General features: G+C 39.5%; 1 protein-coding gene across 3 annotated transcripts in view; it reads left to right on the top strand.

Moving 5' to 3' along the window:
- Positions 1–10891: 10891 nt before the first annotated feature.
- INTS6 (integrator complex subunit 6) overlaps positions 10892–25572 on the top strand; it is a 104394-nt gene continuing 89713 nt past the window's right edge. For all 3 annotated transcript variants that reach the window (XR_011466299.1, XR_011466298.1, XM_070380351.1), the window contains exons 1-3: positions 10892–11545; positions 11941–12018; positions 12839–12988. Coding sequence is in view for 1 of the 3 variants with exons in the window: in XM_070380351.1 (XP_070236452.1) it covers positions 11435–11545; positions 11941–12018; positions 12839–12988 (339 nt within the window). In the remaining 2 variants the exon portion in view is untranslated. The remainder of the gene's footprint in view (positions 11546–11940; positions 12019–12838; positions 12989–25572) is intronic.

Genomic DNA, 25572 nt, shown 5'->3' with positions numbered 1-25572 from the left:
CTACCACTGACACAGGTGAAAAAAATAACCCTTGTTTTTCAGGTTTCTTATTCACGGATGAATGCAACTCTCAACTGATTCACCTGCAAAGAAAATGTTGACCTTTCAGTTAGTGTTTGAGAGGAGGCAACCTAGCTGATAGAAAATAGGACAATAATTTGATACATAGGTATCAGAATTGTTAATGATTTGATTTAAAAGTGCTTTGAGAATCCTGGATTTTAAATACTATGTATTTATGGGAAGGTCCAATTGTTTGGGGTTATTGAAACATTTCCCTTAATTTTATTACAATATATTTTCACTTGGGCAGGTATCTTTAACCCTGGACCTCAGTTTACTTATCTCTGATACAAAAGAATCACACTGTTTAAGAGCACCAGTCTTTGGAGACTAGCGAATTGAACATTAAAGTGTTACAGATATCTTAGAAGCTCTCACCCCGTTATCCTTCCAGTTATATTCTGATGAGCAGATTTCTTCCTTACACTATATTTTGTTGATTGGCTTCTTTATGTTTTCCTCTGTGTCCAAGTCTCTGACTTGTTTTTGATCCAGGTATCTCAGTTCCTGGGCTTCACAGGTGGCTCAGTGGTAAAGAAAACACTTGCAATGTAGGAGATGTGGGTGGCATCCCTGGGTTGGGAAGATCCCCTGGAGAAGGAAATAGCAACCTACTCCAGTATTCTTGCCTGGAGAATCCCAGGGACAGAGGAGCCTGGTGGGCTGCCGTCTATGGGGTCGCACAGAGTTGGACATGACTGAAGTGACTTAGCAGCAGCAGCAGCAGCCAGTATTCTTGCCTGGGAAATCCCATGGAAAGAGGAGTCTGGCAGACTACAGTCTATGGGGTCACAAAGAGTCAGATATGACTTAGATAAACAACAATCCCAGTTCCTACAGTCTGCACAGGGATTGGAAGCCGGTCCCTAAGCCCCAACTCCCATAGACGGGTCAATGACAACTGTCAGGCTTGCCCTGGATAATGCCTCCAGAATCAGATCCAGGTTCTGAGTCTATTGTTTTGTGACCTTGGATTATCTTAATTAATATTACTTGGTCTTTGTTTCCTTTTCTGAAAAAGGAAGAACACTCATCTTGCAGGCATGGGAAGTGCTAGCAGAGGGCCTGCACAAGTAGTTGATGAAATGCTTGTTTTCTTCCCATTCCCTTGATTTCATATTCCTGATTCAGAGCTCTGACTACCTACAGGAATGCTTGTTGAATGTCCTAGAGGCTGACTACCTGCCCTCTAGAATCCTTGCCCATGAAGAGCTCAGAAGATCTGCTTGCTTGTCCATATTATCTAATGAAAGGGCTTCCCTGGTAGCTCGTTGGTAAAGAATCTGCCTGCAATGCAGGAGACCCAGGTTCAATCCCTGGGTCGAAAGATCTCCTGGAGGAGAGAGAGCATGGCAACCGTATCCAGGATTCTTGCCTGGAGAATCCCATGGATAGAGGAGCCTGGCAGGCTGCAGTCCATGGGGTTGCACGGAATTGGACATGACTGAAGCAACTAAGCGGCAGCAGCAGCCAATGAAGGGATTTCCCTGGAGTGTTTACTTGGCCGTCAGTATCACTGGTTGGCTTGGGCAACCATCCATTTCCCATGGCTCCCTCAGTATTTATTCTTTCCTTTGAATTTCTCTATAATTGATTTTATCATTCAACACAGACGAAACATTTGCCATATACTGGCACACTGTTGTTCAGTTGCTAAGTCCTGAACCACTTTTGTTACCCCACGAACTGCAGCACGCCAGGCTTCCTTATCCTTCACTATTGCCCAGAGTTGAAGGCTGAACTGGCACATTAGGGTTCTGCAGAGGAATAACAAATGGAAACAGAACACAAAATACATATATATATATACACACACACACACACACACATATATATACATACACAGAGAGACAGAGACAGAGAGAGAGAGAATGAGATTGATTTTAAAGAATTGGCTCAGGGGATCATGGAGCCTGAGAAGTCCCGACATCCACAGTCAGCAAAGTGGAGACCTAGGAGAGCCCATGGTGCAGTTCTAGTCCCCAAACTGGCAGGCTTGAGACCCAAAAAGACCGTGTTTTGGTTTGAGCCGGAAGACTGAAAAGTCTGAAGTCCAGCTCAAGGCAGTCTGGCAAGAGGTCCTTCCTCCTAGGGGAGTGTCCCTTTTGGTTCCATTCAGGTCTTTGATTCCATGAGGTCCACCCACTTGGGGGAGGGCAATCGACTTAACTCAGGCTACCCATTCAAATATTCTCATCCCAAAACACGCTCACATACACTGGGAATCTTTGACCAAATGTCTGGGCAGCCAGTTGTCAGTTACCATCGCACTGAGCACTGGGCTGGGCATGGTTCACAGTCTTGTCATTATTTCTGGTCTCAGAGAAGTCAGTGCACCTTCTTTCATGCCCTGTTATTCCCACCTGTGCTCCCGAGCCTGTCCTTTCCTGTTGCTAACACCTACCCCACCCTCAGACCTCTCTCACACTTTCAGTTTACCCCTGCTTTTTCTCTACCTAAAAACATGTTCAGGTTTTTCCTTCACTTTAAAATAAATGTTCTCTTCGGTCCTTTGAGCTTAACATCCCATCCTCTTTTTTCAGTTCAGAAAGAGAAGTTTATATTCTCTGCCTTCAGTCATTCACTAAAATCCCCCGTGATCTAATTCATCTTATTTCTTCTGTCTTTATATTCCTTATAAAAGTCAACAGTGGCTTCCTCAAATCTAACAGCTTTTATTCAGTCTTCACTTTAGTATGTCATTAACTTTTATAAAAAAGAAATTCTCTTTGCTGTAGCTTTGGGTGTCTACCTTGTTCTCTGCTGATTTGAGGGGTTTCTCTTTCCTGACCTGACCAACTAGGTAATGTCCTTCATTGCATTTTGTATCTGTTTTGGCATTTATCAAATTCTACTCCATGTTTTAGTTATCTCTATTGCACGGGTTTAAAAGACAAGCACCTAGCCCCACTACTTATTCCTCTTCCCTGCTTGATCTTTCTCCAGAGTACTTATCAGCATCTCACAAGGCACAGAGTTTACATATTTATTGTCTCTCCTCTTTTTCCCCCTGGCAGGAAAGAATTTGGAACTGTTTTTTCACCAACATATCTCCAACATCCAGAGCAGCAACAGTGTTCAAATAATAGCTGTTGAATTATTACAAAGATTAGGGCTGTTCAGTGACGAATTATCTATAAAACTAAAACATCTGGAAATAAAATATCTAGTAATAAGAAAATAAATCATGATACATCCATGAGATGGAATACTGTGCGTTTATTGAAAGTCATATTTTAAAACATTAGTGGAAAATGCCCACATTATATCAGGTGGAGAAAAAGCAGGCTAGAAAAATATACGTAAAGGATCCTAATTTTATTTAAAATATAAAGGAAGGGATATGTACTAAAATTTATCAGTGGCTATATCTGTGTAGTGAGATTAAAAGTGACTTCTGGTTTTCTCTGTTATTTTTGCATTTTGTAAATTTTCGACAAATTCCTTTGAACAACAAAAAAAATAAAGATAGAAAACCGTAAAGCTTTGAAAAAAATGCTTCCTCTTCTCTAGTCTGAATGAATTTCTCACTTCAATTGAAGATACTATTTGCACTTTTGGCACTAATTATATTCTGCTTAGTATTATCTGTCTTTATTTCTGCTAGGCCCTACACTTTCTGAAATCAGAAATCATGTCGTATTTTTTGTAATTTTTGGAGCCTACAATACCTGTCTTTACATTCTACAACTGTTTGAAAGAAAAAAATTGTATAATATTTTAGTAGCTGGAAATAATGTACAGCGTTAGTTGCTTAGGGAAACCATCAAATAATGTAATTTTCTTATGTCCCTCATGACTGCCTTGAAAATACTCAGATTTAGAGCCCTGTTAGGATGACGACTGTGGGCATCCTGTATTTTTATTTGCTGGTCCAAGATGGTGACATAGGAAGATCTTGATTTCACTGCCTCACAACCTATCTACAGCTGTTTTTAGAATAATTTCCTCTGAAAAAACCTAAAAACTGGCAAAGCAAACCCTTCACATGAGGCAAACCGGAGAGAAACCACATTGAAGCAGGTAGGAAAGGCTGAGATACAATCTCACTGTAAATCCCGCCCTTGGCGCAGCGACCTCTGATTAGGAGGGAATGTTGCAGTGAAAAGGAAAAAAGAGGAATGAGTGTGCTTATTCCTGAGGAGTGAAGGGTCAGACTTTATTTTTTTGGGCTCCAAAATCCCTGCAGATGGTGACTGCAGCCATGAAATTAAAAGACGCTTACTCCTTGGAAGGAAAGTTATGAGCAACCTAGATAGCATATATAAAAGCAGAGACATTACTTTGCCAACAAAGGTCTGTCTAGTCAAGGCTATGGTTTTGTATGGATGTGAGAGTTGGACTGTGAAGAAAGCTGAGCGCTGAAGAATTGATGCTTTTGAACTGTGGTGTTGGAGAAGACTCCTGAGAGTCCTTTGGACTGTAACGGGGTTCAACCAGTCCATCCTAAAGGAGATCAGTACTGGGTGTTCATTGGAAGACCTGGTGCTAAAGCTGAACCTCCAGTACTTTGGCCACCTCATGCGAAGAGTTGACTCATTGGAAAAGACCCTGATGCTGGGAGGGATTGGGGGCAGGAGAAGGGGACGACAGAGGATGAGATGGCTGGATGGCATCACCGACTTGATGGACATGAGTTTGAGTGAACTCCCGGAGTTGGTAATGGACAGGGAGGCCTGGCGAGCTGCAATTCATGGGGTCGCAAAGAGTTGGACACGACTGAGCGACTGAAGGGTTTGTACCCCACATCAGGCACCCCAGTTTTTTAAAACCAGCACCTGAGAGAATGATGACTACAGTACAAGTATTTTTACCTGTTTATTTACAAAATGTAAATGTTTACTTACGTTTTAAATTAATTGTTGGTACATTACATGACAACTTCTGATTCTGGAGTCAATCTGACCACGATAGTCAATTTCAGGAATGACCACTAGGGTAATTAGGGTAGGCAGTGTTACAAAATGACCATGGGACAAATGGATCCAAAACACATGGCTCAAGCACAGAGAAGTTTATTTCTTGCTCTTAGGGATGAACGTTCTTGGTTGGCAGGCAGGTTTCCTCCACACCCTTGGAGTCCCAGTGTCTTCCATTTTATGGCTTCCCAGGTTATACAGCATGTGCACTGTATACTAATTTTATTTACTCATCTCTGCTTCCAGAAGGTCAGACTGTAGGTTCAGTGAGATCAGATTCAGCAAATAAAAATACAGGATGCCTACTTAAATTTGAATTTCAGATGAGAAAACATACTTTTTTTTAGCATAAGTATACTCCACATAATATTAGGTACATAATTATACTAGAAAATGACGTGTTATCTGAAATTCCATTTTAACCTTGGGTCCTATATTTTATCTGGCAACTCTGTGTGGGTTGGGAGTAGATCTATCTCATTTAACACGGAATCCCTAGAATCTGAAACAGTACCTGTCAACTTTAAGATAAATCTCTCAATAATATTCAATAATATTTAATGAATAATTGATATTCTGCCTGTCAAGGAGAACCTATATGAACAAAGAATTTTTATTATAATTAATTAGAGCAGTACTATTAGTAAGAATGTATTAAGTATCAGCCAAGAATAGTTTTTATTAATACTACTTGTTATAAGAATACTTATTAAGTATATCAGCAAAGCATACTTACCAACAGATGAGACCTTAACTGTTTCAAACCATAAATGTTTTCAGTAAGGTAAATCGTTAAACTCTGTCTTCCCCTGGATACCTGCGCAGCTTTGCCCCTGGCTTCTTTCAGGTCTCTACTCAAATGTCATTTCTCAGTATGTCTTCCCCGTTCTCCGTGTCCAACGCTGCAGCCCTCCCCCTTCTGTTACACTGTTAGGTTTCCTGCTCTATTTTTCCTCCGTTGCAGTTAGAGTGAAGGTACCATATACTTACCTTGTTTACTGCCTCCCTCTCCCACTAGAATGTCAACTTCATAAGGGCAAGCATTTTCCTTTCTGTTTTATCCACTGCTAAATTTCTGGCTCCTGCACATATTCAATTAATATTGGTTGAACCAATGACTGAATAAACACTGTTGGTTCTTGTTAGAATTTATATTTACCATTCGTTTGATATTCACTTTACATGACACAAGATGGAGTTAATCTCACAGTATCATGATTCTGCCTGCATCTACTCAGTTCTAAGACCATGTCTTAGAACCCATGGTGTCTCAGAATTGATAAAATATGGTGTGTTATCTTGCATTTCTAAAACAATCCTCTAAGACAGGTCTTGCTGTATCCTATCTGGGGTCTGCTGACTTATGAGTGTATTTTCATTATCTATCTGTAAACATAATTACTGCTATGTTTTAGGCTCCTTTGATAGAGAAACTGTTCCACTGTGATTCTAATTCTCATTCTGGATATGTTCATTTTCAATACTCATTTTGAGTTGCCTAAGTCTTCAGCTATTACTGTGAAACACTGCTCGTTGGAAAGGTCTAATTTCCGTTTAAAAAAATTTTATTATTTTGCTGTGCCAGGTCTTAGTTGTGGTATGTGGGATCTAGTGCCCTGACCAGAGATGGAGCCTGGGCCCCCTGCATTGGGAGTGAGGATTCTTAGCCAGTGGACCACTAGGGAAGTCCCTCTTGTTAACAGTAGTCTCTAGTAGCATTCCAACCACCCTCCGGCCCCCGAGGATTAATACCAATTATGTAATTGGTATTATATAACATCATAAATTAGGATGACCAAAATTAAATTTCCTTATATATGTATTATTCAAATACTTTTCAAATACTTTCTGCTGCATAATTTCACATCTGATGTTTTTTGTTTATCACTTCACGTTTGTCTGATGTTCTCAAACTCTCAACATCACTGACTGTTGTGGTCTCAAAGAGTAAAGCAGACAACTGAGGAAACGAATGGTAAGACAGCCAAAAGAAACTTTGTTAGGTTACATATGAGGAACACTAAGTTCATCTGATTATTCTGCTCAGATGGCACATCCAGATACCATAAGCCAAGTCACTGGCACATCATTATTTTTTAACTGTGTTACCCTGCTTAATTAGTTTTAAAATAATTTAAAAGGCTCTGATTGGCTCCTACAAATGAATATAATTCGTCAGTTCTTAATTCTGTTAGAATAGCTCCATTTCAACAATTTAGGCTATTGTTTAAGCCAGAGTCACTAATCTTTAAGGGTTTTGTATAATTTATTCCTTCCCTTTTAAATCAGGAGCCATAGCATTTGGGCAGCATTCCTTTAAAAACAGCAGCAAAGACCATGTTTTCTCCCACATACTTCTTCCAACCAATGTCCTCCCAGAAAAATTTTTCCTAATCCCTCAGCTTGCCCCAGGACAGGGTTTAGCACATACTACTCCAACTAGTTTCCCCTCTAGCGTTGCAAGAGCTCAGTTTCTTCAGTTGAGTCTGATGAAATAGTTGGCTTGCATATGATGGGTTGTTTTAGAGATATAAGCCTACATATAACCAGAATCTTTCTGGAATCACATTGTAGAATCACAGAGATTAGGTGAAGAAGAGATTCATGTTTCCATCTGTGCTTCCTTCAAGGCCTAAGCTCACAGAGTGGAACAGTGAGAGTCTCTGGCATTATTTTGCTTTCTCATTTTACATTTTTGTCAAACATAGTTGAATTCAAACAATTAAATAAGCATATGATGAAATTCGCTGTTGTCTATATTGGTGCCACATTTATAGTTTTTTTTCCCCTTTAGTTTGCAGATTTTAGGAGTTTTAGATAATGTAATACTCGAAGGTTATGTGAATTTTTAGTTACTGAGTACTACTAGAGGCTAGACACATACATTATTCTTATACTTTTAGGCATATAGTTCATAATCAGCATTATTTAAGATTCATCTGAACAGCTTTTTAAAAAATGAGGTGTCGAAGGCTCATCGCAGTTTTCCTGTATCACTGTACTCTGGGCTTGGGGGTTTGGTACATTCATTATTATTTTTAAGCTCTATTGATAATGCTGATGCACGTGTTCTGGCCCAGAACCACAGGCTTAAGCCATCATCAACTAACAGCTTAATTGTCAACCAGAGTCACTAAGAATAAACTTGGCCTACTTCTCACAGTTTTGTCTAGGGACTACTCGTCAATGCTTCCTGGTTTCAGGTGGCCTTTTGATTTGCTGTCTATGTATGTCCTGATTTCTTTCCTGTTTTACTCGGGGCTTTGCCGTCCAATACTTCTGGGCTTCTCAACTGGAATCCTGGTCTTTGATCTCAGGTGCCACTATAAGGGTAGTTTCTGGTTATATGCCCCAGGTTGGCTCCTTGGACTTGGCTCTCTTGATCTTTGTGTCTAATCCCAGGTCTATCGTATACCTCCGCTATGACCCTAGTGCAACCGTCGACCAACTCCATGGAGTTGGGGAAGAAAGACCATGCTGGCTCCATTGGAAATGATTGCAAATAACAGTAATAGCTAAGGTCAGTATTAACACATGCTCATTTACTTCACTCTAGTTTGATTCCTTTCAAACACTACTTTGTACTAACTAAAAACTCCAATTTATATGGAAAAAAAATTTCTATGTCTTAGCCTGGCATAAAGACCCTCTGGACCTGACCCACCTTTCTGGATCTTATACTGTTCTTCCTGTATCTGATGCTCCAGCCCAAGCTGAACTTGATTGTTCCCCAAGAAGCCACTGTCAGTGCTGTGCTAACTTCCTTTCTTTACTACATTTTCAATGTCTAGAAGGGATTTTCATCAGAAGCTTCTTTTCCTTTACCCACATATTCAAATCCTATCAATCTTTTAAAGCAGTGTTTCTCAAATCTGAGAAATGTAAAAAAAAAATTCTTATGATTCCAGAGAATACATTTTCTGACAGGCAGGAATCCATAGACCACAGTTTGAAAAGCACTGACAGAGAAAACTGGGGACAAATTCTATCAAGAGTTCTTTCAGTTGCAAATTATCACTTTGAAAAAAATTTTGTTTTTGTGACTTATAAAACAATTTGAATATTGTCATTAAAATAAAAACAAAAATTTTAAAGTATCAAGGAACTCTTAATTCTTTATCTTCAGGTCTAGGATTCCATTTTGGGAAACATTGCTTTAAGGGACCACTTAAACCTACTGACCCTAGAAAATGTTATTTCCCCAGGGAAATAACATTTTCTCTTTTCTGAATTATTTAGTATCTAATCACTTTCTGTTCTGTAGTAGCTAATAATATATGGGCTATATTTTTCTAGAAAAACCATAAGTTCTTTGAAGGCAGGAATAATATTTTAATCATTTTTAACTCCACTTAGTAAACACTGGATGTAATCTCTCTATTGTGGTCTAAATCTCTTAAAAATACTTTACTCTTCTGTGGAACCTACTCACAGAACAGTGTATTATTGAACTAGCCCTACTATAACAAAAGTTCAGAGACTATCTTAAATGTTAGTAAAAGTCCAAGTTAAAAAATTCAAAATTTAAAAAAAGTGCCACAAAACATGTTTCATGTTAACAGTAATAGGAACAATTTATTTCAATGACCAGTAGGCAAATAATTAAGAATTTCAGAATAAACGGTAGAAATGTAAGGCTAGTAGGGGAGTCTTGTCTTATATGGGTTGTATGTCCCTAAGTCAAACTGTCGACTAGTACATTTGAGGAAACTTTTCCTCGGACATTTAAGATTCATTATGTCATCTGGCTTGATGACAGGCGCTGGTTTTTAACCGAGGATGTCTTCCCTCATGCAGTATCTGGATGGAGCCTGATACAGTGTATGTGAAAGAGCACTGGAAGGGTTATGCAGAACCAATCTTATGTGTCACCTGGGCAGCCAAGTAAATAAAGAGTAATGGATTATGATTTGCCAGCGTCCCTTTTAGCTCTGAAAACTAACATTCGATGGCTCTAAGTAAATATGGCTTGACAGAGGTTACTTCTTTGGGTAAGACGGGTTATTTCCCTCCCAGTATAAAAAGGGCAATAAACAGTTTATCGATAGGTGAATCTTTCCCCACTGTCCTTTTAGGGCTGAGTTAGGGGGAAAAAAATGGTTTGTATCCTTTTTGGTGGGTCCTGCAACGAGAGGGGTACTGGCCAGGTCCAGCCCTCGCCCTCGGTCGCTGCCCAGGGCCAAGCGCGGCTGCGGGCGAGGGTTGCCCGTGGTCCCCACTCCCCAGCGGGAGCGGTGTGACTAGCGGAGATTAGTCCCTGGTCATAAACAACCTCTCACTTCCCCTCCCCCGCCCCGCCCGCGCCGGGGCCGGCCCTCCGAGGGCCAAGGAACCTCCTCCGACGACCGCCGGCCCAGAGCCCTCCTCTGGGGGGCGACCGCGGGCTTGCCGCTAACTCCTACCCGGGCTTTTGATCGCGCTACTCATCCCTCCTCGCTGGCCCACAGGGAAGGGGTTTGCTACCAAGACCTCGGAAGAGGAGCTGAGGCCAACCTCCATTTCCCTTCCCCCGACCCCTACCACCTCCGACAGCCAAGGAGAGGCCGCCGTGCCTGATGCGCAGACTCACAACCGCGCCGGCCCTGGGCGCGCCGACGCAGCCCCCGCCCCACGGACCTTCCGTGGTCAGTCTCCGCCCCTTCCCGGAGCCCGCCTCCGCGTCGGCCGGCCCGCCTGCTCGCCCCTCGCGCTCGCTCTCGCGCGCACCCGACGCCCCGCCTCTGCGCGTGCTCCATAACTGTTCCCGGAGCCGGCCTCCAAGCTTTCCCCGCCCCAGAGCTGTTTGAATATGCTAATAAGAGGCCAGGGGCCAGCCAATAGAATAGCGGGGCGGTGCGTCACGTGGGCAGAGGACGTGTCAGAGGGCGGAGCCTCTGCGGCCCCTGCCCGAGTTAAAACCGGAGTGTGAGGGAGAAAAGCGCTTCAGTAGCGAGAGGGGCTGAGAAAGTGGTGACACCGCCGGGGTGCGGAGGGAGTCCCTGAAACTTCTCCCAACAGCCCCAGGGCCAATCTCCCCTCAGCCCACTCCCCTCTTCGCCAGCTCCCAGGTCCCCACTCCCAGCGCCGGGGGTGGGGTAGGGAGCCAGGCCCGTCTCCCGCTGGGACACACACAGGGGCCGGGAGCGGGGACGGGACCCCCGAGGCGGGGGGGGAACGGACCGACAGACAGACGGCCGGGCGCCCGCCCCAGCGGGCAGGCAGGCAGGAGGAGGCGGAGGAGGCGGGGGTACGACGGGGAGGACTGGGTCCGGGGAGTTTCCTCTCAACTATCGGGGGAGAAACTCCCCGCAGCCGGAGGAAAGACCCAGACGGTGTTTTCCTCCCGGGGGCCGCGCTCCCCCGCCCCGCGTTAGCGGCGGTTGCCGCCGCCGCCACCGCCGCCACCGGCGCCTCCACCTCTACCATCTCCTCTTTCTCCACCACCTCGGGCCCCGGTGTCCCCGGCCAGCACTATGCCCATCTTACTGTTCCTGATAGACACGTCTGCCTCTATGAACCAGCGCAGCCATCTGGGCACCACCTACCTGGACACGGCCAAAGGCGCGGTAGAGACCTTCATGAAGGTACCGACCGACCGAGCCCGGGGGGCGACCCCAGCCCGGCGGCCCGCGGGCGGCAGGGGTTGGGGGGAGGGCGGCGAGGCGGAGGTGTCGGGGACCTGACTGCGGGAGCTGCCGGGCTCGGGGACCCCCTCCCCCACCGCGCGGGCGGCGGGCGGCCGGGAGCTGCGAGCCGGGCTCGGCCAGGGCCCGGGCTCCGGCCCCGGGTGGTGTGTGTGTTGGGGGGGGGGCCGGTGTGTGTGTGTGTTGGGGGGTGGGGGCGGCCGCGGCGTGTGCGGTAACTGTGGGGGGGGGCGGCGGGGCCGCTGAGCGCCCCTTCTCCGCCTGCTAACCTCGCCTGTGTGCTTCCCTCTCGCCCGCCCTGTTCCTGCTCCCGTTTTCCACCCGTTCTCCCTCAGCTCCGTGCCCGGGACCCTGCCAGCCGAGGAGACAGGTATATGCTGGTCACTTTCGAAGAGCCACCCTATGCTATCAAGGTAACAGCCCTCGCCCTCCCCTCCCCGTCCCTTCCTCTCTCGCCCTCCCCGCCCCCCCATTCACCCTTCCTTATGCTCCCCTCCCCCACCCGCCGTGCTCTAGGCGCTGAGGTCTTTTCCCCTGCGGGCTCCCACCCCCTCCCCCCGCTCCGGAGCGTCCCGGCGCGGCGCGGAGTCGCCGGGCCACCGCCGTCCCCTCCCCAGCCCGGCCCGGCGGCGGCGGCGGCGGCGGCGCGGCGATCAACATGGCCGACATTTCCCCTCCGCGGCGTGAGCGGCAGCAATGAACTGTGGGGGATATTTATTCAAGTTAGCCCGAGTGACAGCCGGGCCCGGCCGTGCAGAGCCCGGGTTTGCATTAAAGGGGAATCGGCCCGAGGCCGGGGCGGGCTGGCGGGCGGGGGGCTTGCGATGAGGGGTGGGGTGGGGTGCAGCGGGGCCGGGTCTCCGGATTCTCCCCGAGAGGGCCGCGGGGCCGGTGGGACAGCTCCGGGTGAACTTCGGAAGTGCTGCTCACTTCTGCTTTCCACCAGTACCTCTGCATCCCCGGATTTTTGGGCACGAGGTTGGGGAGTGCATCTCCCCGGAAAGTTATGAAGTATTAAGGCTGGTAGCCACGGAAAGCTGTAGAGCCAGCAGGTTTATTCTCGGCCACCTCTGGAAGAGAGTTTCTTTAACAGAGAGACGGCATTGACACTTTACCCCAAACCATACAGTAAAGTCGAGCAGCTGCTTGGTGAACGGCAGATTGTTAACGGCCGTCCATGTGTACCTGCCTTTAAAAGATGAAAAAAAGAAATTCTCACATTTTTCTTTTCAGGCCGGATGGAAAGAAAACCATGCAACGTTTATGAATGAACTGAAAAACCTTCAAGCTGAAGGACTTACGACTCTTGGCCAATCCTTAAGGACAGCTTTTGATTTATTAAATTTAAATAGATTAGTAACTGGCATAGACAACTATGGGCAGGTAGGTTGAATATTAAGGTGGAAACACAGTTAATTTTTCTTTTTGTGGACAAGCAGCCCAGTCCAAAAGCTATATACCGTGAAATACAAATATGAAACATTGCAGATTAAAATACAGAATGCACATAATACAAAAGTGGAATTCTGACCACAATGTATATGGTTTTATAGCCCTCAGGTTTTTTGTTTGTTTGTTTCTTAAAATGTATTTGGGTTCAGAATTTGAATCTGAATGCCATAAAGTTGACATAAATTTAGTTTTAATCCCTTAAAGTTCACTCAGGAAATAAAAGGAAAACATCCTGTTTCACCACACTGTTTCTCTGATGGCCTACCCACTGGCAACTGCAACCCTTGCAATGACTGACACACACTAGTTAATTAAAATGATCTTAAAATGTTAGAGGAAATTATTCTATTTGTTGCAAAAGGGCTTAGTTTAACCGTGTTGTATAACAATTCTGAAAGGTGAAAAGATTTTCAATGTACTGGCTGAGTACATTAAGATTTCTCAGTTTTTGAAGTGTGTCCGCTAAGCCACTGCAGGAAGAATTCTGAAATCATTCTGGAGTTAAATGGCAGGTCCAGAATTTTGTTTTTAAACTCCCAACCCTTGGAAGAGAGGCTGTTGGAAAATTTGAAAGAGCCCTTCCTTTCTCCCTGAATTCCCCCAGTTCCTCTAATACTCTTGCTCTTAGCTGTTTGAAGATGAGACAAGATACTTAAATCACATGATGGTCACTATGGGATAATGCAAGGTGGTCCATGATGACACTTTTTTGGGTAACTGGCCCAGGAAGTAAAGGATGACAGGTTCTGTGTTGTGCAGAGCACTATTACCACAGTGACACATTTTGGTATACATTTTATTCTTTTCACAAATTCCATCAGCCACACTTTTCCTTAGTTTCACAAGTTTCAGGGAAATTCTTCCCACAACTACAGCTTTTAGTTTTTTTTTCTATATAGAAGCAGAATTGTTCTTTTGTTTTAGAAATGTTTACCCTTTAGTTCTTAGGGATGACTATTCATTGCCTGAACATCTTTGGAAATGGTTGAACGTAGTCCTATTGCATTTAAAGTATACATTTCAACTTGGAGCCAGTTTGTTTCTGTTTTTATGGAATTGTACTTCCATTGTTTAATTAGTAAATGTGTATTTTCTTATACAGTAATCTGTTTCCCCTTTCTATGCTGCTTTATGTTTCAACTGTTAGTAATTTAGGCAGATTTGCCATGAACTTTTCAGTTTGTTTATTTCCCTTTCAGATTCCTTTGTTATCTGTAGTACTATGCAGTCTTAGTGCTTAAGGTCTCCATCTAAATTTTGAGTTCAAAGTCAAATAAGAAACCTGCCCTTACTCGGTTATCCTTATTTCCTTATTATTAGATATACTTGTTACTTGGTTGTTAGGTTGTCAGTGTATAGCAGGAGTATTAATTTTCTGTATCACATTTCATAAGTGGGAAAGACTTTTAGACATATTTACTTCCTACCTCCTATTAAAAATATTTTTTAGGTGTTTCCTTGGAAAAAACTGTCATGGAGAGGCTGAGGACATTTGTAACTTAAACCTATATTTGTTTTTCACAATTGTCGCCTTCCACCAGGGAGCACTTACGTTCTTGTCTGTAAAGTTCACGCAAGTTTGAGGTTGAATGTGGTCCTGCTGTGCTCTTACCACTTGTACCAAGAGAAGAGCCTGGAGATGAGGATGTTTTTGAATGTCAGGATTTATTGATTCAACAAGGGGTAGAGATTATGCCTTTTAGTTATTTTGATGAATAAGTGAAGAGGCAAGGAGTAATATCCTGAGTCGGCACATAAAAATGATACTAGCATTAAAGTAACTTACGAAGCCATAATTTTCCAAATGAAAATGATGATTGAGTAGTCTTTTAATTAGAAGAAAATGTCTTTTCAGAAGCTATTTTTCATCATGAGGTTTTTTTCTTGCTGATTTAAATATATATTTTCTTGTTAAAAAAGACAAATGATCGAGAATTTTGAGTGTCTCATATATTTAATAGTGAATAGTTCATGTTTTCTTTGTGAGATTTCTGCCTATTTTTTGTGGAATACCTGTTTTCTGTAACCTCAGTGTTTCTACATTAAGTACTTTCCCTCTCATACTCTGTCCTAGGATCTGTGGAGCCCGTAGTACTAAATACTATTGTATAATCTCAGTAGTTGAAGGAAATGAGAAAAGGTGAGCTAGATGAAAGGGCACATTGAGTTTATAAAGCATCTGAAAACTTTATATAAGCTTCTGAAAAAGTTTTCCTAAAACACTTAAATGGGGTTTATATATATCTGCATATTTATACAGATACCTCCACACGTTCCTCCCACCCACATACGTGCACATACAGGTTTCCAGAGTCAATTCCAAGAGTTTTTAATATCTATTTGTTGCATTAACATACTTAAAAATAAAACATGTTGAGCTATTAGTATAGTAAGAACTTGCAGGGCTTCAGCAAGGTTAAAGTGGCTGGGAAAAAAATGGATATTCGTGAATGTTTTCTCAAGCACGTTGGCTATCTCACTAATAAATTCCTTGCATGTTGAAGTCCTTATAAATCTGACAATTAGTACCATTTGCTGATATTTCTATACTCATGGGATGATGTGTAGTCAGTCTTCCTTATAAATTTTAGTAATAACTAAATTAGTTATTTAGCAATTAGTCAATTGCTATCATTGCAGGTAAATGTGATAAATTTTTTTTTTTAACATGTGTTCACTAGGGTTTCAAATAATGCTGAATTTTTAAGAGGCACTGAAAATTTGATCTGGCCTTAATATCTGTTGGACATGTATATTTGATTAAAATTTCATATGTAGATTGGTTTATTTTTCATACTTTAGCAAGTTGTTCTATTATTTTCAACATTGTTAAAGTTAGGTTCCAGTTAGGTTTAGCTTCTAAATATTACTCTGACCTGCAGTTCATCATTTTTGTCACTGGACTGATTCCACACTCCTGCTACTCAATACACTAGTACTGATTCTGTTGTTCCAGGACTTAGAATGGTACCTTCTACTCTATACCTTTGGTGAAGACAACCCTTGAATAATAACATAAAAGGAGATAAAATATGTGTTTAATTTTTTGAGGGATTTCTATTCCAAGTGTTTACCTCATTGAAAAATGGTGGCTTTTAGACAAGATCAAATTGAGTGAATCTCAGGGAGAATAATGCCAGCCAATTTTATTCTTCAGCATAAAGAGCTATTTGTGAATGAAGCAGATAATTCAGGTAGATTTCTAGTAATACTGCTTTTTTCTCTTCACCAAAGCGGTACCCATTTAGTTCTCGGGTAGTATGTAATAAAGGTTTCTCTTTTAACACTGGTAGGTGAAGTAATGAAAACTTGATTCCCAGTTGGGTTTTTGGTTTCCATTAGTCTACCGAGAAATGTATAAACAGTAGTTTGGTATTTATTGACCTATAGATATCTTTTCAAAAGAAAGTAGATTATTATCCTTGAACATTCTGTGCTGAAGTCCCTGAACCTTTTTTTCCTGCTTTTTAAATTTAAACATGTAATAGCAAATATACCATCCTAACTATTTTTAAATGAACAGTTCAGTAGTGTTCATAGTGTTCAGGTTATTGTGAAGCCAGTTTCTAGAACATTTTCATCTTTCAAAACTGAAACTCCTTTCAAAACAATAACTCCTTATTTCCCCCTAGCCCCAACCACTGGCAGTCAAAGAACAGCACCATTCTACTTTCTGTTTCTATAAATTTGACTGCTCTAGAGATACCTGCTGTAAATGGAATCATAGAGTATTCCATGTTGTAGCATGGATCAGGGTATCATTTCTTTTTATGACTAAATAATATTCCATTGTATGTGTATACCACATTTAAGTTTTCTCTGTGCATACCACATTTTGCCTGTGCATTAGTGATGAACACTTGGGCTGCTTCCACCTTTTGGCCATTGTGAGTAATGCTGCTGTGAACATGGTGTGCAAGTGTCTCCTGAGATCCTGCTTTCAGTTCTTTACACCCTGAAGTAGAATTGCTAGATTGTTTGATAATTCTGTGTTTTAAAAATTTAAGAAAAGGCCATATTGTTCTACATAAAGGTTACACTGTTTACTGTTCCCACCAGTAGTGCACAAGGATTTCAATTTCTCCACATGCTTGATAACACTATTTTCCTTTTTTCTAATATTAGCCCTTTTAATGGGTTTGAGATGTTATCTTATTGGTTTATTTGCATTTACCTAATTATTTAATATTATTTATATTGTACATCTCTTCATATGCTGGGTGGACATTTGTATATTGGTTTTGGAGAAATGTCTGTTCAAGTCCTTTGCTTATTTTTTAATTGTTACTTTCTTCTGTTGTTGATTTGTGGGAGTTCTTTAAATATTCTAGATAGTACCCTCTTATCAGATGTGCGATTTGCAGGTATTTTCTCCCCTTCCATGAGTTGCCTTTTTGTTCTGTTGATTGTCCTTTTTACAGACGTTTATTTTTGATGTATTCCTCTTTATCTTTTACTGCCTTTGCTTTTGGTGTCATATCCAAGAAATCATTGCCAAATCCAATGTATTCACGCTTTTCCCCTGTATTTTCTTTTAGGAGGTTTACTTTTACATCTTAACATTTATGTCTTTAATCCATTTGGAATTAATTTTGGTGTATGATACGGGAAGTAAGGGTCCAGCTTCATTCATTTGCATGTGGACATCCAATATTTCCAACACCATTTGTTGAAGAGACTGTCCTCCGCTTTGAAGGGTCTTGGAAAGTCACTGAAATTATTTTCAATAATTACTGATGGGATAGGGCCCTCTATAATCAAACTGGTTTAAATGTTTTTTTTCTCCATCTGTAATTGTGTAAAGGAAGAGCAGTGGCTAGGAATGTGAAAATGGAATTTAAAATCTGACCTTGACATTGAATTACTCTGTCATACTGGACAGTCACTTTACTACCCTGTGCCTCTGCTTCTTCGTTTCCCAAATTGCCAGTAATGAAGCTATTTATACCCTTATAGAGTCAATGAGAGGTTGAAATGGGAAGATATGGTAAAATGTACCTCAAAAGTTATGAAGTGCTCAGTAGATACAAGACATACTTTTCTCCCCTGAATAAATTATTTACCTCTAGTTTTCTATTATTTTTCCCTGTTGAATTGGAAAGTACAGTGATAAAAATCTAGTGATACTTAAAGCTGATATTTATTACATGCTTTGAAATCTGTAACATATTAAATATATTTATTTTGGGGGGGAGTGAGCTTTGTATTGCTTCCTAAGGGAAGCAGTGTGAAAAGTAAATATAATGTGATCAAAGTTGTCTTAATGATAGTTGATAAGCATGGGATAAAGGATGGGATTTTTTAAGTGTTAAATGAAAACTGGATGAATATAGTTCAGTAGATAAGTCAGAAAGTCATTCTTTTATAGGAATGTAAATTAGAAAAGGAACCCTCAGAAGACAAAAGCACATGTTTTAGGATTCTTTCAAATAGGGAGCTCCCCCTAGTGCGTTTAAGATGATACTTAAACACATTTGATTTGCAAGGAACTTTTGAGGAGCGCATCTATTGGGTAAATCAAGGGATATTTTAATAAGGTTTGACTGAGCTCAAAGTAGTATAACATAGCTATGATTTGTTTCCTGTTGAGCAGTAATTTTGAAGGTGGTAATTTATGACAGATTTCAAGACCCAGGTTTTATTTTCTTTGAAACTCGCTGTAATTTGTCTTTATCATTTTACACGCTAAATCTATTTTCTAAAAGAGAAAAAACCCACCTTGGTATGATGGTTTTAAAAGAAAATGAAAAAGACTATCCTAAAGACATTGCATTCTTTAATTTATTTTTTTTAAATTTTATTTTATTTTTAAACTTTACAATATTGTATTGGTTTTGCCAAATATTGAAATGAATCCGCCACACGTATACATGTGTTCCCCATCCTGAACAGACATTGCATTCTTGATTAGAAATTATTGAAAATAAAAGTACAAAAGGTGAAAGTAATATGTTCCATTTCTTCAAAGAGAATATTTTCCCTTTATGCAATAGAATGTCAATAATTTAGTATTAAGCTATGTATGAAAAATTATATACATTAAATTATGTTTGAAAATTAAAAGACCAGGAACAAATACTGAAAGAATATCACTTATTCGATTATTTTCAATTGATTTAAGGTCATTTATGGTCAGAATTAACTAAAAGTATTGTTTAGCCATGTTTGTGTTACAGATTTCTGTAAGGAGATTATAATATTTTATGTTAATTTTCTTAAATATTTTTAGTCGTCATACTCCACTCAAATTTATACTTTTATGAATTGTTTTGGTGGATATTTTTCCTTTGGTGGATCAACGCTAACGTATTATCAGTGCTGTTTTTTTTTCCATTTTATTTTTTAATTTTCTCTTTTTAGCCATGTGGCTTGCAGGATCTTAGTTCCCTGGCCGTTAAAGCGTCGGGTTTTAACCATTGGACTGGCATGGAATTCCCTGTTTTCTTTCATTTTAAAGAAGTAATTTCTTTACACAAACTTAATTTTTGTTTAGCCTTATTATTAATCTGCTTAATTTAAGCATGGTCCCAGACCATAGAATACTGAGTTTTTTGGATTTTGTCTTTATTCCCTGATCCCTCTTCTTTCCTCCATCTTTTTTTGTTGAGATACGCCTTAAATATATATAGTATGTGTGAAGCTTAGTGAATTTTTATAATCACTCTTGGAAAAACAAATTGAACTTTTTGCATCTATTGACAGAACTTTTCATTAGACTTCCTGTAAGTATTATTATAGTTACTGTATTTTGGGGCTTTAGAATTGAAAGTGATGTTAGACTTCATCTTCCTTATTTTATAAGTGTAGAAGGTAAGACCCAGTAAAGTTAAATGCTTAATTTTGTCACATTATGAAATATTTCACATTATGAAAAAGAGAGCAATTGGTTATGAAACAGTCATGCAAAATTTATTAGTAATTTGTATTTTATTTAAAAGCAAATTTTATTTAAAGGTATAACTTGTAGATGTGAATCCATTTAGGTGGTAGGGGTTATATCTGGAGCTCTCTAGTGGAATATGCCTTCTTTCAATTCCTCTGAAAAGCAGGCATTTTGTCATTGTGTTGCTTTTAGCTTTTCTTGTAACACCCTGTAAAAATACTGTTTGTTATATTCAGTTGGATTTCCTTGCGAGTCCCTTGTCCCTCCCCACTCCCTGAAAAATAATATGAATGTAGGGGATAGTTGACAGGATTTTGTATATGTGTGTATGTATGTGTGTGCGTGTACGTATGTGTATATATATATATGTATATTTGATGGTACTTTTTGATTTTGTACTCCTAGTTTACTAAGTTTCTGATGTAGTTAATACAGTACTATTACCCTAGTCAGTCAATCAGTTGATTTCTCCATTGTCATATGCCAGCCAGTATTACTATTGGAATTATAAGTTTTTACCTGGACAGTTTGTAATTTGTTAACTACCAGTTAGTTTCCTTTGATATAAGATACTTCTGAAAGTCTCTAGGCATTGTTTTTAAAATTCAGAAAAATCTCTTCGGCTCTTCACCCAAGTCGTGTAATCTCTGAACCTCAGTTTCCCCATTAGGAAAATAAGAATGGAAGAATCTTATCTTGTAGGGTTGTGGTGAAGATTGATAAACACTAATCTATTAGTGTAATAACACCTATTACCATTTCTGTGAATTTCCTTTTATTTGAATTAAAAAAAAACAGGAATTGTAGGTACATGGAGTATTTCATCCAGATTTTTAAGAATAAGAAATGTGATAGGGAAAGAACAAACTGCTTCGTTAGAACTGGCTGTGCCAGGCTCTGCTGCTGCTAGCTGAGGTTGTATTGACTGACAAGTCCCTTAAGTTTGCCTCACTTTTGTCACCCACAAAATGGTGATAATACCAATTGAAAATGTTTTTAAGGATTGAAAAGAACATTTGTTAATCATCTAGCAAAGTGCCTGCTTAGAAAAACTTTTCTCATCTGCAGCCTTTGAGAAAAAACAGTAAATGTTTTTGTATAACCCGACATGCATACATCACAAGAAGCTCAAATCAGTTGTCTGTTTCAAGTGAAATTCCTTGCCACTGGGGACATAGTGGGTTTTGGTGTTGAATTGAAGCTTTCTAGATTTCTCCAAAATACTTTTCCCTGAGTGTTACGAAAGTCTTCCCCCTTCCCTAGACTTCTAACTTGTTCAGAAATGTTTTGATAACAATGAGTACTTCAAACAAATATGTTCTTGGTTTTCAAAACAAGAAAAGTTTGAGCTTCTTTGAGGAACTTTCCATCTTAGACCATTTTTCGGGCTTTGTAGCAGTGTATTTTTGGAGAAGGCGATGGCACCCCACTCCAGTACTCTTGCCTGGAAAATCCCATGGACGGAGGAGCCTCGTAGGCTGCAGTCCATGGGGTCACGAAGAGTCAGACATGACTGAGCGACTTCACTTTCACTTTTCACTTTCATGTATTAGAGAAGGAAATGGCAACCCACTCCAGTGTTCTTGCCTGGAGAATCCCAGGGACGGGGGAGCCTGGTGGGCTGCCGTCTACGGGGTCACACAGAGTTGGACACGACTGAAATGACTTAGCAGCAGCAGCAGCAGTGTATTTTAGAATTCAGGTTAGGATGAGATGAAAGATGTTCTTGTGCAGAAGAAAAGTCAAATGGAAAATGTATGATCCCTTTTATTGTTTGTAATTAGGTTTATTTGGGATGAGCCTGGTAAGGATTATTTTATGTGATGATGTTTCTGTTGGAGCCTGTATAATTTGAAATTTGGTGTATTGAGAGATAATTGCACCTAAAAAGTATTTTATTTATTTATTTTTTTTAATTGAATGATAATTGCTTTATAGAATTTTGTTTTCTGTCAAACCTCAACATGAATCAGCCATAGGTATATTATATCCATTAGGTATATATATTCATGATTCATATATATCCCCTCTCTTTTGAACCTCCCTCCCATCTCTCCCCATCCCACCCTCTAGTTGCTGTGTGTGTCAGGAAACTCAAACAGGGGCTTTGTATCAACCTAAAAAGTATTATAACTTAAAAATCTTATAATAGAATTAGTTGTAATCAGAGGACAAATTTACATTAGCTTGAGTGAGTGAAATTTGCTCAGTCATGTCCGACTTTTTGTGACCCTGTGGACTGTCAATTCTCTAGGACAGAATACTGGAGTGGGTAGCCTTTCCCAGCCTAGTGGTGACTTAATCAAAACTTATTCTAGGTCCTACGTACTTTTTTTCTTTTTTTTAATCTTTTCTTGAAATGACATTTTAACATTTTCCATCCATTAGTTTTGCTCAGATAAGCTGAAGAACATGTGAAGGTCCTTGGAAGGATTATATGTTCTTAAAAACTTTGTTCTAGAAAACAAAACATTTCTGAGTATGTGAGAAAAAGTAATGTAGCCTTAGCTATTAGGTAATGTAATTTGACTAGTCATTGACAGGTTTTGTGCTGGTATCAGTGTTGAAGGAAAACTCTCCCTTTGTCTTAAAGCTGGTGAAGCTAGTTAGGAATCAGGAAACATCAACGAAGTCTTCTGGTTATTCTGAAGTTTATAAACACTAGAAGCATCCAAACAACTCTTCTGAGAGGATTAAAAACAATTGATTATTTTTAATCATAGAAATTGAAGATGATAAATAACCTTTGTGGAAGGTTAGACTATGAACCACAGTGGTGATTGATACAAAGGCTGGGTCCATAAGATAATGACAGATTTTAGTACTTTCGGATTATTAGGAATAGGCAAAGTGATGTTTTTGTGACTTCTGATGTAATGCCTGAGTTTTGATGGTTTCTGATCATTTATGTACTTTGGAAGACATTAATGTAAAATTTTGGATTTTTATTGTACATTTTTGTCAATCTCATTTTTCAAACCAGTAAGTTAGAAGGAAAACCCAAGTAATTGCATCTAGAACATTGGGCCTAAGTCAGGTAGTAGAAAGAGAAAAGGATCTTTACATCTAAATTTTGTTAATCCAGAATGGATAATGTCTAATCCCAAACAAGATTATATTGAATGTAAATCCTTATATAGAAAAGTTGTCTTATGTTTTTAGAGCTTCCATTTCAGTGTGCTATATAGTATCAAGCAAAAACATGTAGCAGTCTGTGTAGGCACCAACCCATCCATATGTGACATCTGCTTTTTCATGAGGTTCATTTCTAATGTAAAACCTTGGTGGATTCATATGTATAGTTAGGAAGTCTTGTAAAAAATTTTTTTTAACAATAGATCCATATATTATGTGGTTAGTTTTTTGTTTCCCAAGTATGTCATCTATTTTGAAAAATTTAAATCTATAAACACTTGTGGGGAGGTGTTTAGTACAAGCATATATAAATGTTTGGATCAGAATCTAGCCAGAGTGCATTTCTAGAAATTCTTTTACTCAAGTTCATATACCTAAATGATGAATTTGGAGAAATTTAAATATTTTCTCCTAAAAATATCTTATTGAAATTGGATTACCACAAATTCTTTCCCAGAAAACAAAAATTCTGTACTTTTTATTTTTTTCCAGAGTAGGGCCTCTTAAAACTAATCTTGCATTTTGGTTTATCCAGTTAAATTATTTTGAGGTTGACCTTAAGCCATAGCATATGAAAAACAACAGACTGTTAGTTTTTCCAAGTGCTTATCATGAATTATTTTCCTTTATTAAGTTTGATACTTTGCTGACTTTACTAAGATGTACTGTTTATTAGGCGGTTCTTCATTTTCAGTTGTGGTCTTGAAGATACTTGTATAATAGAATGCTGAGGTTGAAGTCCATCTTTTTTGTAGGACACCTGTTATATTTGATTCTTTTGAGAGTATATTCATAATGTGGATATTTAGAAGGAAGTAATGATAATGGTTAAATATATGATTTAATCAGACTTTTACAAATGTGATGTCTGTAGGTTTGGTGGTAATCAACACCCAAGGAGATGATTATTTGTGATAGAATAGGCAGATGTGTATTTTTTTTGGAGGTCAGATTTCCAGCATTATTGCTGTATAAAACTTTCCCCGTCTTTGAAAATGTGTTTTCATTTCATCTTGTTGTTTATTTCTTAACTTTTTCTGTTATGTTTCTAACATTTTTAAATTTTAAATTTTATTTGTATTTTGGCTGCACCACAGTGGCTTGTGGCATCTTAGTTCCTGGACAAGGGCTCAAACTAGGCCATCAGTAGTGAGGGTGTGGAGCCCTTACAGGACCACCAGGGAATTCCCTAACCTGTTATTATTACATATTTTACTGAAATTAATACTATGCAATCCATTTACTATTTCAGATATATTGAGTTTATATTACTTCACTTTGATACTTTCCTTTGATACACTAATACTTATCATTTATTGAGTTTCTAACACTTTTTTCCACAAAGTCAAGCTTGTAATTTTTCAGTTCTGATAGTGAATATTTTTTACATTACTAGTATGGTTGACCCTTAAATGACAAAAGTTTGAACTGTGCAGGTTCACTTATCATGTGGAATTTCTTACATACTACAACCATCTGGGGGTTGGTTGAATCTGAGGTTGTGAAATTGCAGATATAAAGGGCTGACTGTAAAGTTATATGTAGATTTTTGACTCTGCAGGGGTCAGCGCCCCTAAACCTTGCATTCAAGGGTCACCTGTATTTAGTTTATTATTTCAATCATCCTAGGATATTGCCCCTCAGTCATTATGCTAAAATTAATATGTAAGATTCCCTCCTGCTTTTGCTGGTCTTATTATTCCGTCTCTTTCTAATGCTATTTTTTAAGAATAAGGAATTAGAGGAACTGTTTTAGTATACAATTGTATAATGGAGTTACTTGAAACTAAAAGTGTATTTCTTTTAATGGGGAATTTTAACATGTTTTTGAAGTTTATGCTTTAGCATATTCTAAGTACTAGACTTTTATGCATTAGCAGATTTTCTTTTAAGTTTTATTTTTGAATATTAAGCACATTTTAATTTTGAAGAGTACTTGTTTTGAATATGTAATAAATGTGCATGGTTAAAAAGTTTAAGCATTAGAGAAAGTTATATAGTTGCTCAGCTCAGTTCTTCAGAGGCTACCATGGTAAATCAGTTTATAGTGTGTATCCTTCAGAAATCTCTTCTACATAATCAAAAGTATTAATTTAAAAGCACTAATTTGTACTAATTTCTTAAGATGAATATCTGAATTTTTACATCAAAGACTTACTTATGCCATACCACTTGGGATCTTGACTGTAAAAGTAATAATCTTGCTGAATTCAAAAACAAACATAAAACTTGTATTTCTGGCCTCAGAGTATTGATTTTAATGTAAGCCTGTTGGGCTGTTAGTGGCTTAAATAATTATTATATTTTCTTTGGAATGTGTAATTAAGCAGTTGTGTATTCATCCCTGTAATATAATGAACCTTCTCATTCTTTAATAAACAAAAGCTAAACAGTATTACTGACACTGAGTATTGAATAGAAAATATAATTTGCACATCAAAACTATGATTTCATAGGTCTTATTGCTAGAGTTTGAAGCTAAAAAAAATGATACGGA

Source organism: Bos mutus, chromosome 12 (assembly GCF_027580195.1).
Source record: "Bos mutus isolate GX-2022 chromosome 12, NWIPB_WYAK_1.1, whole genome shotgun sequence".
NCBI lineage: Eukaryota > Metazoa > Chordata > Mammalia > Artiodactyla > Bovidae > Bos > Bos mutus.
The sequence above is the reverse complement of the archived record's forward strand: the minus strand, read 5'-3'. Positions and strand labels throughout refer to the sequence as shown.